The sequence below is a fragment of the Podarcis raffonei genome, chromosome 8, assembly GCF_027172205.1.
Source record: "Podarcis raffonei isolate rPodRaf1 chromosome 8, rPodRaf1.pri, whole genome shotgun sequence".
In the NCBI taxonomy this organism is placed as follows: domain Eukaryota; kingdom Metazoa; phylum Chordata; class Lepidosauria; order Squamata; family Lacertidae; genus Podarcis; species Podarcis raffonei.
In genome coordinates this window covers 40,721,205-40,745,981 of record NC_070609.1, presented here as the reverse complement: position 1 = coordinate 40,745,981, position 24,777 = coordinate 40,721,205, and the positions used below count along the sequence as shown (strand labels likewise).

General features: G+C 39.9%; 1 protein-coding gene across 1 annotated transcript in view; it reads left to right on the top strand.

Moving 5' to 3' along the window:
* NFATC3 (nuclear factor of activated T cells 3) overlaps window positions 1–14,302 on the top strand; it is a 46,173-nt gene extending 31,871 nt beyond the window's left edge. The window contains exons 6-10 of the mRNA XM_053399533.1: window positions 617–757; window positions 1,701–1,756; window positions 3,089–3,215; window positions 4,742–5,803; window positions 12,724–14,302. Of these exons, the coding sequence (XP_053255508.1) occupies window positions 617–757; window positions 1,701–1,756; window positions 3,089–3,215; window positions 4,742–5,803; window positions 12,724–12,848 (1,511 nt within the window). The 3' untranslated portion in view covers window positions 12,849–14,302. The remainder of the gene's footprint in view (window positions 1–616; window positions 758–1,700; window positions 1,757–3,088; window positions 3,216–4,741; window positions 5,804–12,723) is intronic.
* Window positions 14,303–24,777: the final 10,475 nt, after the last annotated feature.

The window sequence follows — 24,777 nt, the reverse complement described above, 5'->3', positions numbered from 1 at the left end:
CAAGCTTAGGGAGAAGTGTTTCCATTTTTGGAGATCTACTGCACAGTTTTTTTAACAGTCACATTCCCCTCAATCTGTTTAGAGGTCCCCACTTGTGTTTGCAGCATTTCTGACGATTCCCCTTCAGCTAATAAAAGCTCTGAATATGTCCCACTTCAGTTTTTGATTTGGAATTTGTCCAAATCTGATGCATACCCTCACAAAATAACTTGCATTTTGATATAAACGCTTTTGAACCACAATTTCTTTTGAAAAACATTATTTGAGTCATGTAGCATTGTTTTCAACATGGGATTTTCCACCCATTTTAATAGCTTAAATTGTGCCTCATAGCAGATTTATATAAAATTTGTTCTAATTTAGCATTTTCCTTTCATAGAAGGGGCATAGTTGACTTGGAAACTAGCTTAGTGATAATGAAATATGGATAAGAAAAACTTGTTTTCCTCTTCTTTAGGAAAATGAACACTGCATGATTACCAGCACCTATCTACGATAATAATTATGTTTAAATGATGCACACTGTTTTAAATGGTAAATACAGGCTTTGGCCACCTTACCCTCTTAGCTATAATTCTAGCATGCTTATTTATATTTGTACATCTTTTTCACAAAGCTCAGAGATCGGCTCAAGAACTTCCTCAGATAGAGAAATACAACATCAACAGTTGCTCAGTAAATGGAGGCCATGAAATGGTTGTTACTGGATCGAATTTCCTTCCAGAATCAAAAATAATATTTCTTGAAAAGGGGCAAGGTGAGTATATAGCACAACATTAGTGAATTATATATGTGTGTGTGTATGCATGTGTGTAATTGTAGTATGCAATTTAATATAGAATTTTTTAAATATATAAATAACAGAGCTACTAGCAATATATAATTGCAAGTACTTGGCAATCATTTTTAATGATTTTAATGCAATTTCCCAACATTTTTTCACAATTTGTTTAATAACACAAGTTTAAGATTATTCCACAAAATTCTACAAAAATGTAAAAGTCAATATTATGTAGTTATTTACCAAAAAAACCTAAATTATATTAATTTAACCAAAATATCTTTTGAATTCTCAAATCATATTACAACTTTTCATCAGCCCTCATTTTGGGAATTGAAAAATTCAACACACCCTACAACATTTCTCATCAGAAGTGACATTAGAAACTCGTGTAGAGCAACAGCCACTGTTTCTGCACATTCTAAGCTTTAGCTGCTTAGAATTATTGCAGAGTTTTCCCTTACCAAGGTGCTGCTTCTTACTTTCCCAGTGATTTTTAACCTGGTTTGCTATTCTTTCAGCAGGTGAAGGAGCCTTAAGTCTCCCCACCTCCAAGTGTAGCCTCTCTTTGCACTCCTTTTTTATGCAAGCTATTCTGCAATTGCAGCAGCCACTAGTTACGAATGTGCCAAAACAACAATTTCCTTCTCTCCCCTATTTCAGATTCCTCTTTGAAACCTACCTTTTCTATACAGTATTCATCTTTCTGGACTCTTTGCTAGCAGTTAAATCAAGGCAATTCTGTGTCAGTACTATGCATAACTCAAATGTTGGGGATCTCGTGCATTGAGATACCTTTGGATTTTTAAAGGAAAACCAGCATGAAGGATTTTTACAGTCTGTGTTTTGTCTATCATTAATTATTAGATTGCTTTTTTTCAGTAATTTGATACTTCAACTAAAATCTTTCTCTTGATAGATGGAAGGCCCCAGTGGGAGGTGGAAGGAAAAATAATTAGAGAAAGGAGTCAAGAGGTGAGCTTTCTTTTAAACGTGGGGAATTATTTTTAAATGTACTGTAGCCTTGTAAGCAGCTTGGCAGACACTTGAGCACAATGTGGGTAGCCATAAATTTTCTCATTCTAGCAGAAAGGTTAAATGTTTAAGTATAACTGATCTACTTCATGGGTGTTTACATATCAGTAGGGGTGCAAAAAATGTTTGCAGAATGTAGGAGCTAGCTAGTTTTTCTAGGCTTTGAGCATGGCAGTTAGACCAGAATTGGCCAGTAAGAGGAAGTTTTGTGTTCTTTCTGCAAGGACTTCACTGAAAGGTGGCAGACCCTACCTGGAATTCAGAATTTCTGATGCAGAGCCTTTCCTCCATTGAGTGCTGTGACTATTATGGTTGCTCAGGAAGGGCTTATCTCAGTGGTAGTCATGCTTTGTGTGCAAAAGAGTGCAGCTTTCAGTCTATGGCACCTCCAGGTGGGGGATGAGAAAAATTCCATTATGAAACCCTAGAGAGATACTGCCTGTCAGCTCTGTATTGTCTACATTGATCATGTAGGCCAAAGAGCTGTATCAATAATGAGGGGGAAAGGCACCCGCATAATCTTATTGCTGCTTAATATGTTTGAGAACTGAGTTCTGGGTTTGAAAGAGCTCCTGAAGCTATATCCTGGGCAGGCCAGATTAATATTAAAAAGGTTTCTTTCTAGAGTACTATCTGGAAACAAGGAGAAAAAAAGATATTAAAACAGAGGAGGTGGAAAAGACTAATAATAGGCGTTGGAGTAGTGGAAAGGAGTTGAGCCCAGGGGCTTGGGATGTAAAAGGAGCCAAAATGGTGTGAAGAAAAAAGGGGATAATAGATTTCCAACATACTACAGCAAATATAGCAGAAGTCCTTTATCTACCTTTTAGCCACAGAGAACCCAGCCATGTCTAAGAAGTTGAATTTATGTGCCACTGACATGTCCAGTAGTATAGATGTTTGGTTAGCAAATGAAAATTCTGGAATATACTTTACATAATTAAAACATTAATATGATGATTTGTCCTGCATCAAGGAACTGCTTTATAAGAAATTTAAAATCACAGTTAGATTTTCTGTGACTTTTAAGGATACAAAAGAAAGGGAGTGGAGAGATGGGGAGGTGGCCTATTGAACTTTCCCAGCGATGGCCATTCTGTAAAAAAGATGCCACCACTTAAAAGTCTCTGCTTGGTAGCCTAACAAATAGTACAGTACTTTAGGGGAGAAAGCATATTCTTTGCCAGCTGATCTTGGAGAGGACGAGGCTTATTTAGGGGAAGATGTTTGCTCTTGCTTTTAATATGCAAATTTCATTTGTTTTTCATTCAGGCTACAATTGTTCTTGAAGTTCCTCCATACCACAACAAAACAGTTACAGCTACTGTCCAGGTGCAGTTCTATGTTTGCAATGGCAAGAGGAAAAAAAGTCAGTCTCAGCGTTTTACTTACACTCCAGGTACATACATACCTTCTTTCTAGTATAAATCAAGGGTGAAATTCAAAATGTTCTTTGTTTCAAATTTCAATAGCACTTAACCTGGATTTGGGGTACCTGTTTTTTAAAAATTATTTTTGCAATTATATTTGGCTATGGCTATTAAAGTGCCTAAATTGGATCTTGATGTTTTGTACAACACTGTAATTCTTGGCAGCTGATAAAAGGTTGAGAAGTGCATCCAGCGGTATTTTGAAAGCATTAATTGTAGCTCTTGACCCAAGATCAGGGGAGAAACTGTTTACCTTTTGAGCTTGAAGGTTAGAAATAGGAAAAGCCCTTCAAAATGCAGAATAAATGTGAATGTCAATGCTGAGTGGAAAATACAGTATTTTCACTTTTAATACACATCTCTCCCACTCTTGACAATCTGTCTCAAACCAACCATATACAACTTACTCAGATGTATATAGTATTACTGTCTTGAGTTAAACATATCAAGATGTCTAAAACAATAGTAATGGTACACACATTTTGTAAAATTATGCTATCTCACTACACACAGAGATTATTAATTTTGAAAGCAAAATTTATTCATATTATCATGACCGTTTATGTAAAATAAACAAGCTATGCCATAAAATGACAGTCAGACTGATTCAAAAATAATGCTTCCTACACTGAATGTTGACTTTGCATACTGAGATGGGTCTCAGCTTTTTAAATTTTGCATAAAGTGCTTGTAAAAAGTTCTTCATTCTTCACAATTTCCAGTGCTTATAATGTGAAAACCTTTAGGTAATATAAACCTATATGATCAATAGTTGTGTATATTTCATTCACTACTTTCAGCAAAGATTGACTCTCAAAGCAGCTTACAATTAAAATCTATACGAAGACAGCAGAGTTAGATATATGTGGGTGATTATAGCCAAGGAGAGGAGGGCACAATATTTTCTGGTTCTTGCAGTTGGTAGCAGTTCAGGTTCCAGGCTTTTCTTTCTGACTTCTAACAGCACAATTAATTCTATTATAGTTAAGTGTGGCATAGATTCCATCTTGAATATGGGACCTTGTGCATGCAATCTCTAACATGTACCTTAATGAAGATATATATTGCTTACCGTGGCTGGGAATGACATCTGCATGAGACTCACATGGCTTCTTTTGGTCAGGATCGATTATACGGTGGTACCTCAGTTTACAAACTTAACCCGTTCCTGAAGTCTGTTCTTGAACCAAATCCATTCTTAAACCGAGGCGCACTATCCCTAATGAGACCTCCCGCCGCCGGTGCCCTTCCACCGTTCGGCTTCTGTTCGTAGACCGAGGTAAAGTTTGCAAACCGGAACACTACTTCCTTTTTTGCGGAGTTCGTAAACTGAATAGTTCCTAAACAGGACTATTTGTAAACCAAAGTACCACTGTATGGGGATATGCATGGCCTTGTACTGACTTGGGATAAGGTTGCATCTTATGTGACCAAGTTCTGATGTCCATCATTTTATCTGTGAATTTACTAAATAGTTGGTTTTCTTATTTCACAGTTGTACTAAAGCAAGAGAACAGAGATGAAATGGATTTGTCTTCAGTTCCATCATTGTCCTTGACTCGTTGTACAGGTGTTAAAGGACTCTCTTCTCTCCAAACTCAGCTGCCTTCACCAGATCCAGGGCTCTCGCATGATAGTTTACTTTCTACTTCACCTAGGAGCCTTGTATGCCCAGTTCAGCAGACGTACACATCCATGGCATCCTCACCAGTATCTCAGTTGCCACACATCCAGAATAGAAGCATTAGTCCAGGTGAAGAGCATCATGTTTTGTCTCCAGCTGTAGTCCACCAATCTTTTCAGGTAACATCAGCACCTTCTGCGAGGCCTTCCTACCAGCCTATGCAATCTAATGTTATGTTTAATGGACAGACTGGTCTTCCCATGAACTCTGCTTCCTCCAGCCAAGGATATGATGCAATTTCCTTTCAACAAGATGCAGCTGTACCTCCATTGATAAACCTTAGCTGCCAATCTCTACCAACAATGCCCTATCTTTCTTCAAGTCCAGTTTCAGTGTCAACTTCAGCTGCAACAGGAGGGCATCCTTCAGTCCACCCAACTCAATCAAGACAATCGTCACCTCATTTGCAGTCAATGGGATACCATTGTCCAAATCCTCTGCAAAGTTCTGTCTCTTCCACAATGACTCAGTCCCTGGGACATCCTTCCACACAGTTGCAACAAGTTACTTACCATTCTTCAAATCCAGGTAACACTTCATCGCCATCCCCAAAACCTTCTCATTCATTGGGCCATTCACCACGATCTGGGCCATCTTCTCCACAATTGCAGCCTATGCCTTACCAGACTCCTAGCTCAGGACCCGCTTCATCTCCTCCTCCTACTGCTGTTGGTCACTCTGGACAACAGTCCCCACAGGCACACAGCCCAGGCTTGGGTGGAATTCCTGCAGCTTCATCTTTGATGCATCATAACATATGTGACTCATCTCCATTTTCACCAGAGGAATCAGCTGTTAACATTAAACCTGAACCTGAAGATCGAGAGTTGAATTTTCAGACGATAGGGTTGCAAGACATCACTTTGGATGATGGTAAGTGATGTTATAAGTGTAAGGTTGAATGCATTTTTGCTTTAAAAAAAAGCAGTATATTGAAAAAGAAAAGGGAAAAAAATAATATAATAAAGGATTACATTTGGAGAGCCTGATACATACACATGACCTGGTTGTTGGCTTTCCTGTTTGTTGTAATATTGGTTGCAGGTATGCAACTGGGGAATGAGTGCTTGAGCATTTCATATGTGTGTTGAAGTCTGCTTTCTTGTGAGTTGTATGTATATCAGTGCTTTTCTATGCACAGAGAGCCTCTAGGTTAGGTGGACAGTCATCTCTTCTTAAGTCATTTAATGTTTTAGTGTTTGTTAGTAGGTATAATCCTATGTTATAGGAAGTTTAATAATGCCTCTCTAAACATGACTTGGTGTCATACTTTGGATGCAAATCAGATAGTTGAAGAAAGCATTGCTTGCTCCATGTGACAGCCCTTTAGATATTTGGAGATGACTATTGTATCTCCTCTCAATCTTTACCAGGCTAAACATACTCAATTCCCTCAACCAGGCCTCATAAGGCTTGGTTTCCAGACCTTGAACATCTTGGTCACCCTCCTCTGCATACAGTCCAGCTTGTCAATATCCTTCTTAAATAGTTCATAGAAATAATTGATAAAAGAGACTCCTAAATATTTGCAAAGCACAAACAATTTTTGACAACTGACTGAGTGTCCAAAGTGCATAACTTGCATCCACTGGTCAAGGATGCTCAAGTCTCCTGGAAAATTTACATACATTTCTCTTATTTTTAAAAAAGAATTATATAAAAGAATCCAAATAGTGGAATGAGTAGCACAGTTACTTAGATTTTGAAAAGATTTCAAGATACTTGAGAATTTTTCCATGAAATGTTCCTGTTTTAGTGTAACAATATGCAATCTTTGTTAACTGGTCTGAGGTTATGTTAACCTTGATTTATGTTCAGTATCAGATTATGATGACCTTTTGCTAATCTTCTTTCACTTCCTTATCCGTTGTATCTCCCATTACATAAAGCTGTGGATTAGAAAAGCAAGGAATAAGGCTGTGTATTTAGGAGTTTGCTTTGGAACTAGCCTATGAGCACACAAGGAGGGCTCATTACTTCACTTTCCCTATGAGCAGTATTTTTGGTATACCACTTGAAAGGGAGGTTGCGTGATTAGTAAAACCTACATGTCCTGAAGAATTCATCCAAAATGTGTTGGGCTTTGCAGTATTTTATATCATTTGATAAAGTTAGATTTTAAGCACCATTTTTAATGTCTCAATTTTCTTTGTTGCCATTTTGTTTTTGTGCCTTTTGCTTTTGGTGTTGTGTCCCCACCCTCTTCGGTATTTCAGAATAGCTGAGATGACATGAATACAAGCCCACCTTCATTAAGAGGGTAACATGAATCACCCCTTTTCAATTACAGTAAGCCTGCTACTTACGCACATTTAACTTGTGCACATTCAGCTTTATGTGCTTGGCAAAAAAGTTTTTGTTTTTTGTTTTTGAAAAAAAGGTGGCTGGTGTCCAGGGAAAAAGACTTTAGCAATCCCACCTGCCATTGAACCCATATTTGTTACTATACAGTATGTGATTTTGGCTTTAGGTGCAATCCCTTGAACATAACTGCCACATAAGTTGTGGGCTTAAAGTGTTTTGGATGCTATCCTGCTGGTGGTGGTTAGGTGACTAGAAGACATTTTGAGGTAGCTCAAGTGTGACTCCAGTTGCTCATCTTGTAACTTGAGATTCTTGGTTTTAAAGGCTCTGGGGTTCAGGAGCGGCACAGTTCCCTGGAACTCTAAAAATCAGGCATTTCTGTGTAAATTAGGTTTAGGGTCTTGAACTTATAAGAAGATAGTAAGTTTCCCCAAAATTTACTTAAATTTCAAGTGAAAAACTTTATATTACACAATACAGTAATAACCTTTCCAAATTAAAATTGTTCTTCAGGAGCTCTGTTCCAACCTATGGGCATAGAAAAATAATTTGAGTATCAGATGGAGATGTCATAAGTTCCTAACAAAAGCATTTAATTCCAGAATATCATGTAATTAGTAATGATACAATGGAGCTCCTTTTCAAATGTACATAAATGAAAAATTTGGAGGACTCATATGGTGGCCACCTAGCATAACTGATCATTCTGAGGAATTACAATAAATAGCTTAAGAGTGATCCGCTTATGCTTCTTGCGTTGCCTGGGCACAGTTTTAGTACTTCTCAAATTTAAGGTTTATTTGCCGTGTCATTTGTTACATTCTTACTAGTTTGGAGTTTTTATCACATTAGAACCCAAATGTGGTGGTGCAGTCTTGTCTGTTCCTAATTCAGAAGCAACATAACTTAAGGATCTGCTTTCTACAGTTCATACCTTTCTTCCCTGAAACGTTTGTTTTCTATTCCACTTACTTAAAAATACCACAATTTATCTTGTTTGTTTGCTTTTAAATATTAGATCATAGAATTATACTTCTTGAAATACAAAACTTTAGCCATTTCTAAACTAGGATTACTGGCACATTCATGACTCAGTTGTATTGTGATTCACTTGTATCTGAGCAGAGGTTCTACGGTTTGCAGATAGGTTAATGCAGCTTGCCAATAGACTCTTACTTTAAAGATCAAAAGGCAAAGCAGATCGTTCCAGCAACTTTATCAAGTGTCACTTGTCACCTGTTCTGCTTACAACTATACAGCCTCAAAATAATTTCCAAATGGTCAGCAGGTAATCAAGTAGTCCAGAATGCCAAGTTCTCAAGCTACATGTAAACAGGATTCCTTTTTTGCTCTCCCCCACTCTGGAGTATCTTGTATAAAATACATACTGCCTAGAAGTTTATAAAACTGAGAGTAATTCTATAAACCCAACCGCTCATAAAATATTAAGAAACACATAATTCCTTCTTCCTGGTACTACTACTACAAACACAATTTTATCAGATGAAATGCCACCACATGCTTTTTCAGGGACTACTGGCCCTTTCCTTGCATACAACAACTCTTCTAACAGTGCTTTTAGGAATAAATCCAATAGATATTAAAGGCACTTATTCCCTGGTAAATATATGGAGGATTCCAGTCAACAGGATGTTAGGGTTATAGATTATTCACTACTGATTTTATCCCACAGCATGAAAAAAGCCATAGTTTTTCCTTAATATTGGTATCGGTGTTGGCATCACTGTTCTAAGCATTTGTTAAAAATAAATGTCACTTAAGCCAAATATTTGAAGGCTCAAATGAAGAGAAACACCAGTAACTTGCATAGAACTTTAACACCTCCTGTGTTGTTTATCCAGTATTGAGTCTAGGTTGTCTCCTATTAGGCCGTACAGAAATCAATGAACGTTACTAACTTAAGTCCACTGATTTTGACTTAGTTGGATACAAACCACATTCATCTGAAAAGTCAAAGCCAAATGTGGATTTCTTAGGGAAACTTTTTATGGTCTTAGAGAGGAATAAAGTGTTAAATAACTAAAGATGTGAAACTGTGCAGAAACATATTCCAGTTAGCTCCCCAAATTGAATAAATGTGGCAAACGTGTGTGCTGCAGACTTTGAAACCTTTAGCTGCTGGCTGTAAGATATCCCTAGCTGGTTTAGCTGCTGAGATGTTTTGGATGCATTTTAAGCTCATAATTTTAAACTGTCTAGACCAAGAGACCAGATGGAGTATTGGTGGGAAGGAGGTATAAGAAGAAGGTAGTCCTATAATAGTGGTACATAACTGTTACTGTGTGATAGAGGATGCAGGGTGGAATGTAGGAAGCTGCCTTACGCAGTGTCAGACCATTGGCCCATCCAGCTCAGTATTGTCTTCACTGAATGGCAGCAGCTCTCTACAGGGTCAGTCAGGGGACATTTCTAGTTCTATCTGGAGATGCCAGGGATTGAATCGAGGACTTTCTGCATTCAAAGTAGTTAGTTGCTCTACCACTGAGCTATGGTCCTTACTTACCCTTGAGAACAGGGAATGAATATTTGCAGATAACCTTTGTTTTTAATCTAATTACAATTTGAAACGGATTGTGTTCACTTTTTTGTTTCATAAACATAACCTTGGTTCTCACCGCAATCAATTTCAGTATGCTTTTGTCAACAGAAAAATTAACTGAACACTTAGCAGTAAATGTCTGGCTATCACAGAGTTAAGAACGATACTATCTATAATTCTAGAAGGCAGAAGCAGTCTAATTCCAAATAATGTTTATTCCTCTGTGTTCTGATGTTTAATAGAAACATGCAGATGCAGCCATTGACTTGAACAGCAGTGTGTTCAATAGCGTGCAGTGCATATAAGGACAGTGTTGTCATTTGTAATATGATAGGATTGACAGTGGATTTTACTGTATTTTATTTCTGTACTAAGGCATTATTTTGAATCAGCATCAAAATCGCATATTTAAAAGAATAAAAGTGCAATACATGCAGTCCCCTGTCCTCTTACCAGTAGACTGACTTGTTAACTAATCAGCTTCTAACTTTAGAAATGTGACAGTATGTTCCGAGTCTCTTAGAATAATAGAATCATAGAACTGTAGTTGGAAGGCATCCCAAGGGTCATCTAGTCCAACCCCGTGCAATGCAGGAATCCTGGCTACATCCCTACGTGTGCTCAAACCACCAACTTTCTCGCCAAATGCACTGACCCATTGAGCCACCCGAGGACCTTTGGCATAGTAAATTATTATTTTCAGTTATGATGGAAAGATTTTGCCAGCATACATTCAAACCATTCAAAATTTAATTATTTATTGTAAGCTCTGCATGTGACATTCCTCAGTACTTTCAATTTTATTAAAGTTTGTAGGCTGTTAAACATTGTGCTTCTTTAATTCTTTGCCCATACTGACTTTGTGTGTTGTCCCAATACAACTTCCTGGCCAGGCTGCAGAGTGTGTGGCTAAGAAAAGTGACCAACTCAGCCCCGAAATACTGGCCAACTGGGGCAGGAGTAAGGGTAATGATAGAGGGAGAAAAAGAGACTTCGTCATCTTCTTCTTCACCAATCTGTGAATTTTTACAGGCACTTATATTACTACTATTATAATTTATTAAATGTATTTACCACCCTTTAGCCGAGGATCACAGAGCAGTTTATAGGATAAAAACACAAAATGCATAATATGACAAACAATACCACCTCCATACATAAAACATTGATTTCTCCCTTTAGTGATGAGCATTAACTCTGCATTTCCACATTTTAAAATTAAGCTGTTGCTGCTATGAAATCGCAAGTTTCTCAAAGAAACTGGGAAGAAGAAAATAATTCCTCTGTCTGTTTCTGGACATGTTGGGACTTTGAGCACAGGACTAGGATAATGCTGCAAATTTTATTTATTTTCAAGGTGATTTAACTAACTCAGAAGTAGTATGGAAAATAATTACCTCATGGGCCCACTACGCTATAGAAAAGGAACTGCAAGGAGAATCAATCTGTATTAAATCATGTTCTTGACAAATTCAAACATTACTTTTTAAAAACAAACTTGAGGTTGTTAGCCCTTGGGGCTCTTTGAAGGCATCTTAGCAGAACTGCTAGGTATTGCCAAAATTGCTTGGAAGCAATGACAAGTAGACAGGGAAGAGCTTTTAGGGTAGGGAATGTGATAGCACGTGCTGCAGCTGAGAACAAATCCATTGAAGCTCAAGCATAGCTTAGACTACTGGAGCATTGTCTGTATCTATTTTAAGAGTTCTGTTTTCCAGAGTGCCTCACTGTGTGCTCTTCTGCATCTGATGGCTGATGCCCACTGACACATCTGGCAGTGTAGCTGGAGAGGGGGGTTGCCGCCAATTGAGAGTATTGCTGAGTTGCATATTTGTTTTGCACAATCATTAGCTGTAAAAGAGAAAGCTAGCAAGTGCAAGACACATTGTCTGAAGCAGGGCCCCCCCCATATGTTTTTGCACTCCCATCAGTTTCAGTGTCAGGGACTGGCTAGACACTAAGGAGTGGTGGCTGGATACTGATGAGTGGGCACCGGGAGAAGGGACCAGTGGAATGGCGGAGCCTGTAACAGCCGGGACAGGCAGGAGAGCAGCAGGACTGACGAGTGAAGAACCAGATGCAGAAGGAGGGAAACATATGTCAGGCTGGTGTAGTCAAGGACTTCCACACCTCCTCCTCCTGCCCCCACCTCTCCTGCTCCACTGTCTCCCAGGACCAGAAGTGGATTGAAGTGGGATTGAAGTATGACTTTTGTATAAGATGACTCCATTCCTCTTATTTAGAAATTAAGGCATACCACATGACATAAGTTTCTGAATTCATGCATTGTTTACACCTACACATCCATTGCCAAAAATTAAACAAAAATTAAAGAAGACAGCTTGCTTCCAGTTGCATGCAGCTTCTGCAGCCAACCGGAAGCCACAGAAGGTGCGTCAGACATTCAGGTTCTAAAGAACATTCGCAAACTGGAACACTCACTTCTGGGTTTGTGGCGTTCGGGAGCCAAAATGTTCGACTCACAAGGCGTTCGCAAACCAAGGTACAACCGTATTCCAACCAAAAGACAAAAAAAGACTGCTTTGATGCAGGGCACATCAGAGTGCATCAGAACATTTTTGTAATGCATGACTCAGTCCTGAAAATGTGACGTAATGATCTCTACTCATGTGCAAAGTACATCACACTGCTCTGTGAATCTTTGAAAAATGGGATAGGAAATGTCTGAAATTCTAACTTTCAAAAAAGCATGATCTCTCCAGTCCCTTTGTATTGTTTAAAAGCTTAGTTTCATCCTGCATACGTTCTTTTCAATGGTATAGAGATTTTTAAACCTGTGCAGCTTTAACTGTGTTTAATATGAAATTATATAAATATCATCCAGAATGGAGTTTGGTAAAGGTACCACTCAGAAAACAATATTTACGAAAACTGAACAAATACATTAATCCTTTCTCTTTCCTTTCAGTGAATGAAATCATAGGAAGAGATATGTCACAGATCTCGGTGTCCCATGGAGCAGGGGTGGCTATCCATTCTTCGCATGCATCTTCTGCATCTCTGGAGACAGGACTATCAGATGGAGCTCAGTAGCTACTAAGCTTGTGACTTAGTGATCCAGAAAACTTCGCACTTTTCCTTTGAGTAATGCTTCATCCCCCTCCTTAGATTTACTGTGCTTCCGACTTTGTGGCCTTGATGATCTGGAACAGTGGATCCTTTGCATAGCTGTTCTGGGAGGGTGGGGAAACGGTTACACTTCTAGCTTCCTAGGATGCTGTAAAAATTACTTTGTAAAAATGGACACAAAGAAGCAACCCAAGATACTTTAACCATGAGAAAATACCAATGAGCTATGCTTGTTTTGTGCATTTAATAGAATACTTTTATATTAAGTGCTTAATTGTATGGAGAAATATAGTTTTGCTCTCAATATGCACAGTACTGAATGTGGGAATTCTTTTTTAAAAATACACATCTTCATATGCTGCTTTTCCTTAGAGATATTAGGACTGTAATATAAATTTGTATACCTTTTTGGGGGTCTTTTTGAAGAGCCTTTAAGCTTATATTGTTTGAAAGAGAACTTTTTTTTATAATGAAATCTTCCAGAGGCACAAAAGTACCTGTCATCTTAAGCCAATGCCTTGGAAGTCTTGCGTATAAAAAAATAGCATTTTCTTTGGACTTTTAGGAAGCAAAGCCAAATGTAGGTCTGTTGTTCTTTATACATTGAAAATCCTTGGTAGGCTGCAAAGAGACCATTCCATCATGGAAATATTGGGATTAAAATGACATTCCAAAATCTAACTTTTATAACTTTATACCCCTTGCTAGCACAGGCCCCCCTATAAGTGAAACAGGTTTTTCTAGTTCAGAAAAGTTTATAAAATGCTAATTTTTAAGGAGAGAACCAAGATTTTTGGATGCTAAAAAGCCATGCTCTATAAGGAAACCTTTTGGTTGGAATAGTTTTAAGTACGGGTTATCCACACTGTCTTGAAATCCCTCAGGTAGGGTTTTTCACTTAGTCCATGGTGTGTCTCCCCACCCCCACCCCACCCCTAGACAAATCCAATTTATATCTCTTGTTACTCAGACTTGTTTCTTAAAATATTTTCTTTATAACATTTTGATACTTACGTTCATGGGGATTCCTCCTTCAAGAAATCTGATTAGTCCCAGTATGTAGTAAAGGAAATGTAACAGGTTTTGATAAATAGTGAAAAACTGTTTAGCCGCTCATGCTCTTAACAGTTGTGCTTAACACTGCTGACAGAGGCAGCTTTTTCTAGTAGTTAACAGACATCAGGGCACACCCACCATGAGTTTCTCTCCTGCAAGCGCTATTGAAATTAGTGGGGACTGCCCTTCTGCAGCTCCTGTTGTACTTCCAGCAACCCACACCATCAAGGAATCATGTTTACACTACATTTTGAAATTTCAGACCACCCTGAATAAAAAAAATCATGATTGGAGCTGAAACATCAGAGTGACACAACTTTGTGTTAGTATTTCATACAAGATGGGCAATTACGAATTCATAATCCAAACATGTAAGATCCAGAATCCCCGTTAGATAGTATATTTATGTTGCTTTTTGTATGAATATTGAGTTCTTTTAAAAAATTGAAAATCCAGCTTATTCAGCTTTGACTAGCCAAATAAGAAAGAGGGACTCCAGATTGCTAAGAAAGCAATCAAGTAAATATTAATCTGGCCTGGCCTGTTGTAAAAACATTGTAAGTCTTAACTGCATCCCCAGGATATATGTGCAGAAAGAACATAAGAGCCCATCCAAATCAGGCCATCCTTTTCTGGAAATCTGTTCTAACTCTGGCCCAATGCGTTTTAATCAATTTCCCACATCTCCTGTGAAGAGAGCTTTGTCTTCTTTAAGCCTCCTTTTAGCTATCAAGAGGGCACTTACAGATATTAGCCCCAACTGGCAATGTTCTGCTGACTGATTTGTCACTTGGTCTGCCAGTGGCCCACCATTCAGTGTAAAATAAAATACAGTACATTCAGAGGTTTTTTCTTATCTTCAGTGGAAACATAATGCCTGTCTTCTACAAAATTCCTAAAGTTTAGAATATATATATTTAACCTTGACAGTCAAAGCAAATACAATTTTGGGGGTTAGAATTTACAATTCAAGAGGGAAGGAAGTGGCCTTCATATGAACAGCTATCTTGAATGCTTTAATCAGGTAGTTGTCAAATTGGAGTAGCTCTTAAATTCATCCCTTTCCCCCAGTAAATTTGCTTTTAATTAACTTTTTGAGATATGTAATATTATTAGACTACTGTTACTATATTGTCATTTATAAATATTAGAAATCAAAAGGAGCGATACTGTCATTTGGAAAAGGTAGTCTCTCTGTAGTGTTGCTTTCAAGTAAGTCTGTCTTCTGTTCACATAAGTTAAATAGCTTTAAAATAAGCTTAAGTACAGCTAGTTACATGTGTAGCACTTCACTCCTTTTTAAATTGCCTTAGCCTTTTCATGTCTAGTTGGTGACAATTCCTGCATTACAGTTTTCACTCCGTAAGTAGTAATGGGTCTCTAGTAACCAGTGGTTGCAGGGAGATTTCAAGTTTTCAGAGCTTTCAATACACCGTGGGCTTTTATGCTCCTTGGTGGTGTGTGGTGTAGCCTCTTCCCTCTCTAAGTCCTCCTGAGTAGTTTTGAATTTATATTTTTCCTAAAAGATGGGAACCCAAACAATCCCGTGTTGCTATGCACTAAGTGAGCAATCCACCAAAAGCTGTACCATTACAGCCTCTCTCCATTTCAGCAGGGCTTGCACAGGGGAGCCCCTTGCAAGCAAGCTACTGAAACAAATTGAGATTTTTGCAGCTGTGGAATTGGCGGATGGTTCACAAAATCTTCTGATGCCTTTAAATACCTTGATGCCTGTAGATGTAGAACTGCTTTCCTATTTAAAACAAAAACATAGACTTTGGGTACTAAAAATGGTTGTATTTGCCTTGTAAACACTTCAGTGCAAGGGTCTTAATTTTATTTTAATGTTTTGCTTGTGTGATGCTATAGATTTAAAGACTGTTAATCTTGTGTAATGTAGTGGATATAAAAGCACATGATTTCTATTGGACTATGCAACTTACAATTTTCAGCAGCCGCCGCCTGTGACTGGCACTTTGGCATCTACCTTGCTAGCCTCTCCCGCCTCCAAATCTGCACAATTGCTTTCTATGCTGATGTCCAATTTTTTAAAAAAATATTATGGGAAGCATTCAAAAACAACTCTCAGCAGAAAGAGTGGAGGCTTTTGTTAATCAAATGAGGAGGCAGTACATGGCCCATTTGATATGGGCTACTAAAAGCAGTTTTGGCTTTACCAAAGTTTGACCACAATCTGGCACTCATTGTAATAAACTCTTCATCAGAGAAATGGAACTGCCATCCTTTGTAAACCAAAGATTAAAGAAGAAAAAAATGACAAATTTTGTTTGTATGCAAACAAAACTTTGAAAACTCTATTTTTGATACACAGAATGAATGTCATTCCTTGAGAGGTTTGGAGACTATTCAAATTGAAGTTTTATATTTAACCATGTGGGACAATAATGATTTTAAGACTAAAGGTTACATTCTAGATGTTTACAGAGCCTTGTATTGTAATTTCATGTACATTTTGTGTATTAAACCTTTTGTAAGTTATGATTGCAGTGCTACATGCAGAAATACAAAGGGAAAAACTTGCGTTTTAGGCTCTTGAATCATAGTGTTGAAATAAAGAAGAAAATGCACAAAAATGTGTGTCTCCAGTGAGGTGTGTGTACTATTTTGGGAGATTTGGCATGTTTTGCATGAGATGAGACTTTTCTCATGACCTTCTTGGTCCTTGGAGGATTTTATATATTCTCCAGATTCTATAGAGATGCCCAAATCCATTCCACAGTCTCTTGACTGTAATGCGCTTTCCACAGTACCTGTTCCACACAGTTCCTGTTTCACAAACTGCTGCGGTAACATTTAGATAACCCAGGAGCCAAATAGGCTTGCATGTGATTTAGAGTTCTTTCCAAGCAGTGTTCTGTCTGAATATCAGGAGGAGCACCCCCCCCCCAATGCATTTTATGAGAGGCAATAGTTCAATAGTAGAGCATGTTATTCTGCTTGTAGCATAAGGTTCCCAGTTCTGTCTCTGGCATCTTAATTGAAAAATAGTCTTTCCCTTAGTTTTCAGAGAGCCACAGCGCATCAGAGCTGCAGATTTGTTGCAAGATGGGCAGTATGTTTCTAATAACCCAAGCTACACTACCTGGTGACAGAAGGCTTGCCTGTACTGCTAAGGTGCCAGCTGTAAATACAGGATCAGTAGCTTTGAGGTTGGTAGTAGTTGCATCTGTCTATGTGAGGAAAGAGCAAGGATCCAGACCACATGACCTAGCAAGAGCCCTGACCAATTTAGGATTAGCCTCCTCGACGGCGCCTCTGCCTATATGGATGCTCCTGCAATATAAATAGAGGGGGTAGATGGAAGTGCCAATGATTTCATATTAAGCCATGGTGGCCTAGGCTTTCTAAAGATAGCTTGGGGAGGCTTGAACCCTGCTCCACATTCTTACCATGTAATTAAGAGCTGTAACGCTGGAGCTGCAGATCAATTGACAGGAGGATAATTTGCTTGTGGGTTCAGGCTTTCCTCTCTCTGTAATCTGCTAGTGCTTGTGTGAACTGATGAGGCCAAGAGGTGCTGTAAAATGACTTACCCTCTGTGGAATGAAACTGTGACTCAAGCCCCCTCTCATACCTCTGCTGTGTCACATGGGGCAATTAGTCCATAACTCATTCTAGGCATCATCGCCTTATGATGAAGAGTTGTGACAGAAGCAGTTTGCCCTTCAAGAGCTAATTGGGTAGATGCACTTACTTGCCTGCCTGCACTAGAAGAATTCTTTTGCTGGAACCCAGGAGCTAAGGGGTTTGTGTGCTGGTTCTGGGTCTGCAGAACTGGGTCTTTTGCTTGCATGTTTGGTTAAAGAGGTGTGAATTGTTACTTTTTTTCTCATTAAAATATAATCAATTTTCTCCCTCAAATCTACTCCACAGAATCTGGAGAGACAGATGGTATTGAGAACTTAGGCTCTGCACCTCGATCCTAAAAGGACCATATAAATTAGTAAACAACACTCATCCAAGCTCACATCTTTTCTGAATAACCTATTTTATTCTCTCTCTGTTCCTATTGTGAAAATGTGTTCATGTTCCAGTTTTATCACCAGCATGTTGTCATATGTTTTTGCGTTTCCCTGCTGGTGGTGTTGTGTTTGGATCTCAGTTTGGAGGCACAGGTTCCGCTGCTTAGAATTTTACTATTTTCTCAGTTGCATCTTGGTTTTCCTCAAAGTGCAGCAGCTCCTGAAACTTAGAATTTGCATCACTTCCTTCACTCTCTTCCTCTTGGTGGCTCTTGATGGTGGTGATGACATCTAAAATCTCTTTCCTCTGCTTTTTTTATTGCACTATTATAAAAACCATAAAGGCTTGCATGCAGCTCACAATACAGATTACCTTTCAGGCTTACTGCAGTTAGCATAATGGAATAGCTGTCAGGTTTTCTTTTTGGTTTGTTTGTGCACAACATGGAACTGTTAATTGCTGCTGCCTTTCTCCAAATAATGTTATCCTTTTTATACACCAGTGTGTGCACTTTGAGAATTTGCAGTGCTATATTATTATTATTACACTAGGCAAGGTCTCACTTCAGTTGCCTCACAGTGCTCTTCTGCTATTTACACACACAGGTTTTTAAAAAACACACTAGCCTTAGGCTTTCTACTTATCCACACTGCATTTTTCAGTACTCCATAATTTTCAGCCCTGTTAAGGTAGGACCATCCTAGGCTCTTTACTCATCACTGGTTGAATGCTATGTGTTAATAGCTGTGCAGGTATACAGCTCAACTGTTAGGGTTTTTTCATTCAGCCAGTGTACAGTATGTGTACACAATAGCTGAGCTTATGTGTGTATGGTTAGTCACATGTAACATTCAGAGACAAGTGTGCTCAGAAGTGAAGCATCAGTGTGTCGATGGCTGAGCTAAGATTTAAAAATGGGGGCCATTCCCTTGATGATGCCAGCACACCAGAACTTAATCTGAGCAGGAGATGAACTTTTAATAAGCAGAAGGATATGAGAAAACAGGATGGAGCATACCTGCACTATTCAACTGAACTGGCCTTTTGCTGCTTTGAATTCAGTCTCAGCCGCCTGCGTTACTTAACAGCAAGGCTGTTCCTAAGTCCCTGCTGTTGCTGATGCCTTGAACATCCTGCAAGCAGTTGTTTTGGCGTTCCTCTGAGTTGGTGGAGCCAGTTTCGCTTTTCCAGTTTTGTGCTGTGTTCCACTTGGCATCTTTTCAAGCTCAAGTGAGCTGTGCTAATATTAATTAGCTGATGGAATCACAGTGGAAATCAGGATGCGGCATGTCAATACTGGGCTTCTCACCACCTGCTTTCCTGGACAGGGACATCCACTGTGCACATACCGTGCAGGGAAAACCATCGTTCCCATCCAGCCCCGTCACCGCTATTAAATCAGAAAGATACTGTGACCTATTTAGCAGGCAAAGAGTAGTATACAGCATGGCAGTAGCCAATGTGCTGCCTTCCAGATGATGTTGGACTTCCATCATCCCCAGCCAGCATGGGCAATAATTGGGGATGATGGGAGTTGTAGTTCAATAACATATGGAGGTCATCTGGCTACTCCAGTATCATAAGTAATAAGAAAAACAGTAAGGCTGCTTGGGAGGGGGCATACACACACACACACACACACACACACACACACACACACACATATATACAATTGTGTGTCACCTGACCTGTCTACTGCAGTTATTAAGTTTGCAGATGAAACTACCATAATGGGTTTAATAACAGGTGGAGACGAATCAGCGTATAGAGGGGAGGTCCAAAAAATATCTACATGGTGCCTAGGGAACAACTTGCACCTTAATATCATCAAGACAAAGGAGATGGTGTTGGACTTTCAGAGGAAGAGAGGAGAACTAGCCCCACTGTACATCGGGGAGGGCTGTGTAGAGAGAGTCTCTTCCTTTAAATTCCTAGGAGTTTATCTCAATGAAGACCTTACTTGGAAAATCAGTACAACCCAGGTGGTTAAGAAAGCCCAACAGAGGGACTTCCGGGTTAGCGCCATCGGTAATGGCGGAATTCCTCTGACTAGGAGGAATTTGCTCTGTGGGAACCGGGTCTGGCTGCCATGGCGAAGGCGGAGACCCTTTAAAAATCACAGGCGGGTGAAGCCTGTGAACGTGGGATTCGGTGGGCACCTTTTGCACCTCCCCTAATCGCAGGGAAACCCGATTTCGGGGCTCCGGAGCGAAGTGGGGTGAGCAGCGCGGTGCTGTGAATCGACTGCTTTTTCCACGGAGCGAAGCCGCACAGCCGTTGCCGGAGAGCGCTGACTTTTTCCTGTGGACAATCTGATTCTAAAAGAAATTACCCGTGAGTAGAACAAATTGGAAACTTTTAAAGGAAAAAAAAGACTTAATTCGGAACTGTAGCGGGGAGGCATAAACAGGAAGTCCGCCTTCTGCTTTTGTAAATAGATCAAAGCAAAGAGGCTGCAAGCTAAAGTCTTTGAAAGCCGATCGGAAAGGACTAATTTCAACACCAAAAAAATAGTAAATCCCCCCCTTGGAAGCAGGAGAAGAGGGGGGGGGAGTTTTGGACTATGTATACCTGCAAGAGAGAGGGAAGGAAGCTAAAATTCCACCGCTCAGAACCTGGGAACGGGCTACCAATAGGATAATAAGACTGCTGTATTTGGAAATGTGCACCGACTGCTAGCTGTCTAAGAGAGATACATTGTTTTTAGCTGTCCCCCTCTGATCTTAAAAAGGAGGAAAAGTAACTGAAAATTGAAACTAACTTTCCTGCTTGAGCTATGTTTTAAAAGGCGTTATTTTGGATCAATACAAGTACGGATTGTAACTGTTTCCCCCTAGAGGAAGTTTCTGAAACTGTTATAAGAGTTGGATCAGGTGAATTTTCCACTTGAAAGATAAAACTGTCTGACTGTGGGACTGACCTTGGACTTTCTAAGTGTTATGGTAGATGGGAAAGAAAAAATAGCTTCGTCACTCCCAGACAAAACAACAAGATCTGGGAAGTCTTGGCACTGGCAGAATCCGAGACCAGGGAGAAGAGTCGGTGGAGGAAGATTGGAAGAAATTTAAAGACTATTTACAGAAACATTGTAAAATTAATGAATGCTAGAAGGATGTTGGAATGAAGTTATGTGGTTTTAGCAGAAATGTTATAAAGGATTAGGAAAAAACTGATTGTTAATTGGTGAAAGGAGGGAAAGTAAAGTTACATTATATTAAGATAAATTACAGGACAAAAATTTGAAAAGATGGAAAGGATTTGCTGAAATAGATAATCGAACTAGAATACAAAAAAGGGAGGTGTGAGGAGGTCAAGGAAATAAGCAAATGAAAGATAAGTTATGGGAAGATTCGCTGTGTTTTTAAATGGATTTTCTTTTTCTGTTTTTTTCTTTTTTTCTTTTTTTCTTTTTTCCTTATTGTGATGTGTTGTTTGTTTTTGTTTAATATGGTGTTTTTTTCTTTTTCTTTTTGTAACCTTTAAAACTTTAATAAATATTATTAAAAAAAAGAAAAGAAAGCCCAACAGAGACTCCATCTCCTCAGAGTATTGCAAAAGAACGATGTCAATCAACATTTGATGATCTCCTTCTACTGGTCCACAATAGAAAGTGTCCTTTCATACTGCATTACGGTGTGGTACGCTGGTTTGACATCAACTGATAGGAAGTGCCTACAGAGGGTGGTGAATACAGCACAAGATATTATGGGCTGTCCTGCGAATCCACTGGATGACATCACAGAAGAACGTTGCCTCAGGAGAGTGAGGAAAATTCTGAGGGATGATTCACACCCTGGCCGGCATTTTCTTGATCTCCTGCCCTCGGGCAGAAGTTATAGAAGCATGATTAGTCGCACCAACAGGGTAAAAAACAGCTTTTATCTGTGGGCTGTTAGGCTGCTGAATGAAAAGATAACAACAGGGCAACTGACTTTTGGGTTTGGTGGGTGTGCGTCAGTAAACGAGGGGAATTAATACTAAGAGAGGTGAGTGGGGGGTGCTCGTGTAATCTCACTGTATACAAGTTGTACAAGTGACAATAAAGTATTTCATATGAGGGGAAGTTTGGCTGAAGGCTTTTGTTGCCTGCCTTCTCCTACTAGCCACATTTTTCTGCTCAGCCTCACTGTTACTGAGGGGGAGTTATATTGAGTGTTTAGAAGTTTAGAATGTAGAAGAAGAAGCTGTTGCACCAGTCAGACCAGTCTCTGTAAGATTATCTGTAAGATAATGCTCTTAGCTAGGGACGCGGGTGGCGCTGTGGGTAAAACCTCAGTGCCTAGGACTTGCTGATCGTATGGTCGGCAGTTCGAATCCCCGCGGCAGGGTGAGCTCCCGTCGTTCGGTCCCAGCTCCTGCCCACCTAGCAGTTCGAAAGCACTCTTAAGTGCAAGTAGATAAGTAGGGACCGCTTAATAGCGGGCAGGTAAACGGCGTTTCCGTGTGCTGCACTGGTGCTGGCTTGCCAGAGCAGCTTCGTCACGCTGGCCACATGACCCAGAAGTGTCTCCGGACAGCGCCGGCTCACGGCCTCTAGAGCGAGATGAGCATGCAACCCTAGAGTCGGACACGACTGGCCCGTACGGGATGGGGTACCTTTACCTTTACCTTTAATGCTCTTAGCTGGCCATTTACATGTCCAAAGAGATTGCCCTGCTGCTACAGAGACAAATGGGTGGCTCTTTTCCCACCTCACATGGCTGAATGCAATGCCATCCCAGGAGGGTGAGCAATAGAACAAGGGAGGCTGTATGTGAGAGTATTTTGGGGGGGATTCTGGAAGCTGGGGACACAGAAGCTGGTGTGTTGGACCCCAATATGTACCTTGGTGCTTTCCTAGAAACCTAATGGAGAAGCAAAAATCTTCTGGAGTGTTAGTGCTCTGAGTTCCTCTGTCCTATGTTCAAGTTGTACATGTGCAAATGAAACTACGTATTATAAAGACACCACAGTCTCTTTTGACCTTCATTCCAAGGAAACAACCCTGGAAAAGAGATATGGAGCCTCTCACTGCTCAGAGATTGGGTTGTGTGCAACAATAAATATACTTATAGATTAGTAGCTAGTGGCCCTCCTGATGCTGCTGAACTTCAGCTCCCATTGCCCTCTAACCACTAGTCATGCTGACTCATTGAATGTTGCACATGAATAACTACAAAAGTGTGCATACCAATTTTTGTGTACAACAGGTACAGAGGTTGTATACTTGCTGAATGCAACATGTGAATAATACCCTCTATGATGCTGCTTTAATTGTATAGTGCAGATGGGCGTTTATATCTACAGCAGGGGTGATTGGTTTTTTGTTTCATGAGAAGAGAAAACAGAAAAGGGGGAGATTGCAGAAAGAGAAAGCACTGCCTTACCCAACAGATTAACCAGAGTGAAAGATCCCTGCTTTGCAGGAATTCTGTGCACTGCAAAACACCCCCCCCAAAAAAAACATCCCTCCCCCCCATATTACATGATTTGGAATCAAATGTGAGACAGTTCCCCCCCCTCCAGGGCAATGCAGAGGTATCGGGCAGGCCCTGCCTCCTTCTACCCACCTTCCTCCCAGGTGCTGGCCTCGCCTTCAGCTTCATAGAAGAGCTATTAAAAGCTGGCCAAAGCTGTTTTCGTTTGCCACTGTCTCCCTTGACACCTCTCAGACCTGCCTCTTCCCCTGCCCTCCTGCCAGCAGCATCCATTAAATTACTATTTCAAGGATGTAACAAGAGGCTTCATTTATATATTTCCAAGCATTCAGCAAGCTCCTTTCTGTATCGTACATTAGGACAAATGGTACCCATAATAATATAAAATGCTTGGGCACTTGCAAAAAGGCAAGAAATATCCCCCCCCCAAGGTACATTGTGTCCATTGACCCGATACAGTAATTAGAGTGATGAGGCAGGGCCAGATTTTAAGGGGGATTTATTTACTGGGTGAAATTCTGCAAATCTACTCAGAGATCAAGCATATTTGCATGTGGAGTTTAATCAGATATCCTGTAAGAACTTGATTCTGTTCCTTTTGATGGTGGTCACAACTGAAACAGCCCCACAGTGTAATTATAGCTTGCTCTTTACACTGGCTAGAATAAAGTCTGGATTCTTGCATTGCAAGAAAAAATGATCCAACAAAGCAGACTTAGTAGACACCTAATCAAGTCTGACTCATTTGAAGTCACTTAGATGGCCAGGTGTGGCTGAATAAATGCAGTGAGAACATTTGAGGGCACTCGCATTTAGTTCTGTGTCCGGCGTGACCAAAGCTGCCATAGCCCAGAATCCTCTGCAATCCACTAGATTCCTCAGCAGAGAAGACAATGTGAAATGAGTTCCCTGGATAAAGAAAGCTTGAGAATCTCTGCATGGCTTAAGGTGCAACAGTTGGCTGACAGTTAAGAGTTGCAAGAGTGAGTAATGTGTTATTTTCATGGAAAGTGTTTAAGTCCAAGTTGATTGCCCCCTACCATCCTCTTCTGCAAAACGTTAAAAGAAAAGAAAAACCCCTCTCTATTTTAAGACAATTAGCTTTTAAAATAGGAACCGATTTCACATGGCTTTCTTAAAAAAGCATGCATAAACCCGACCTTTTGCATATAACATGAGGTCACAGGCAAATTAATGTTTCCAAAGATAAACCTGAGAAAAGTGTGTCTGTGATAGGATGGCCATTTGTCCTCCATTGCAGAAGAGAGTCCTCTAATTTAATTTCGTCTGTTCTTGAAGGACTGTCTAGTCCCAGTTCAGGTTCAAGAGGGTGGAAGCAGATTTGAAGCTGCCCATTAACAGTGAGCTCCTTAACAGCAGGCTGAGCAGGCACAGAGCTCAGCTGGCCACGGAGCCTTACACCTTACAACAGTGAG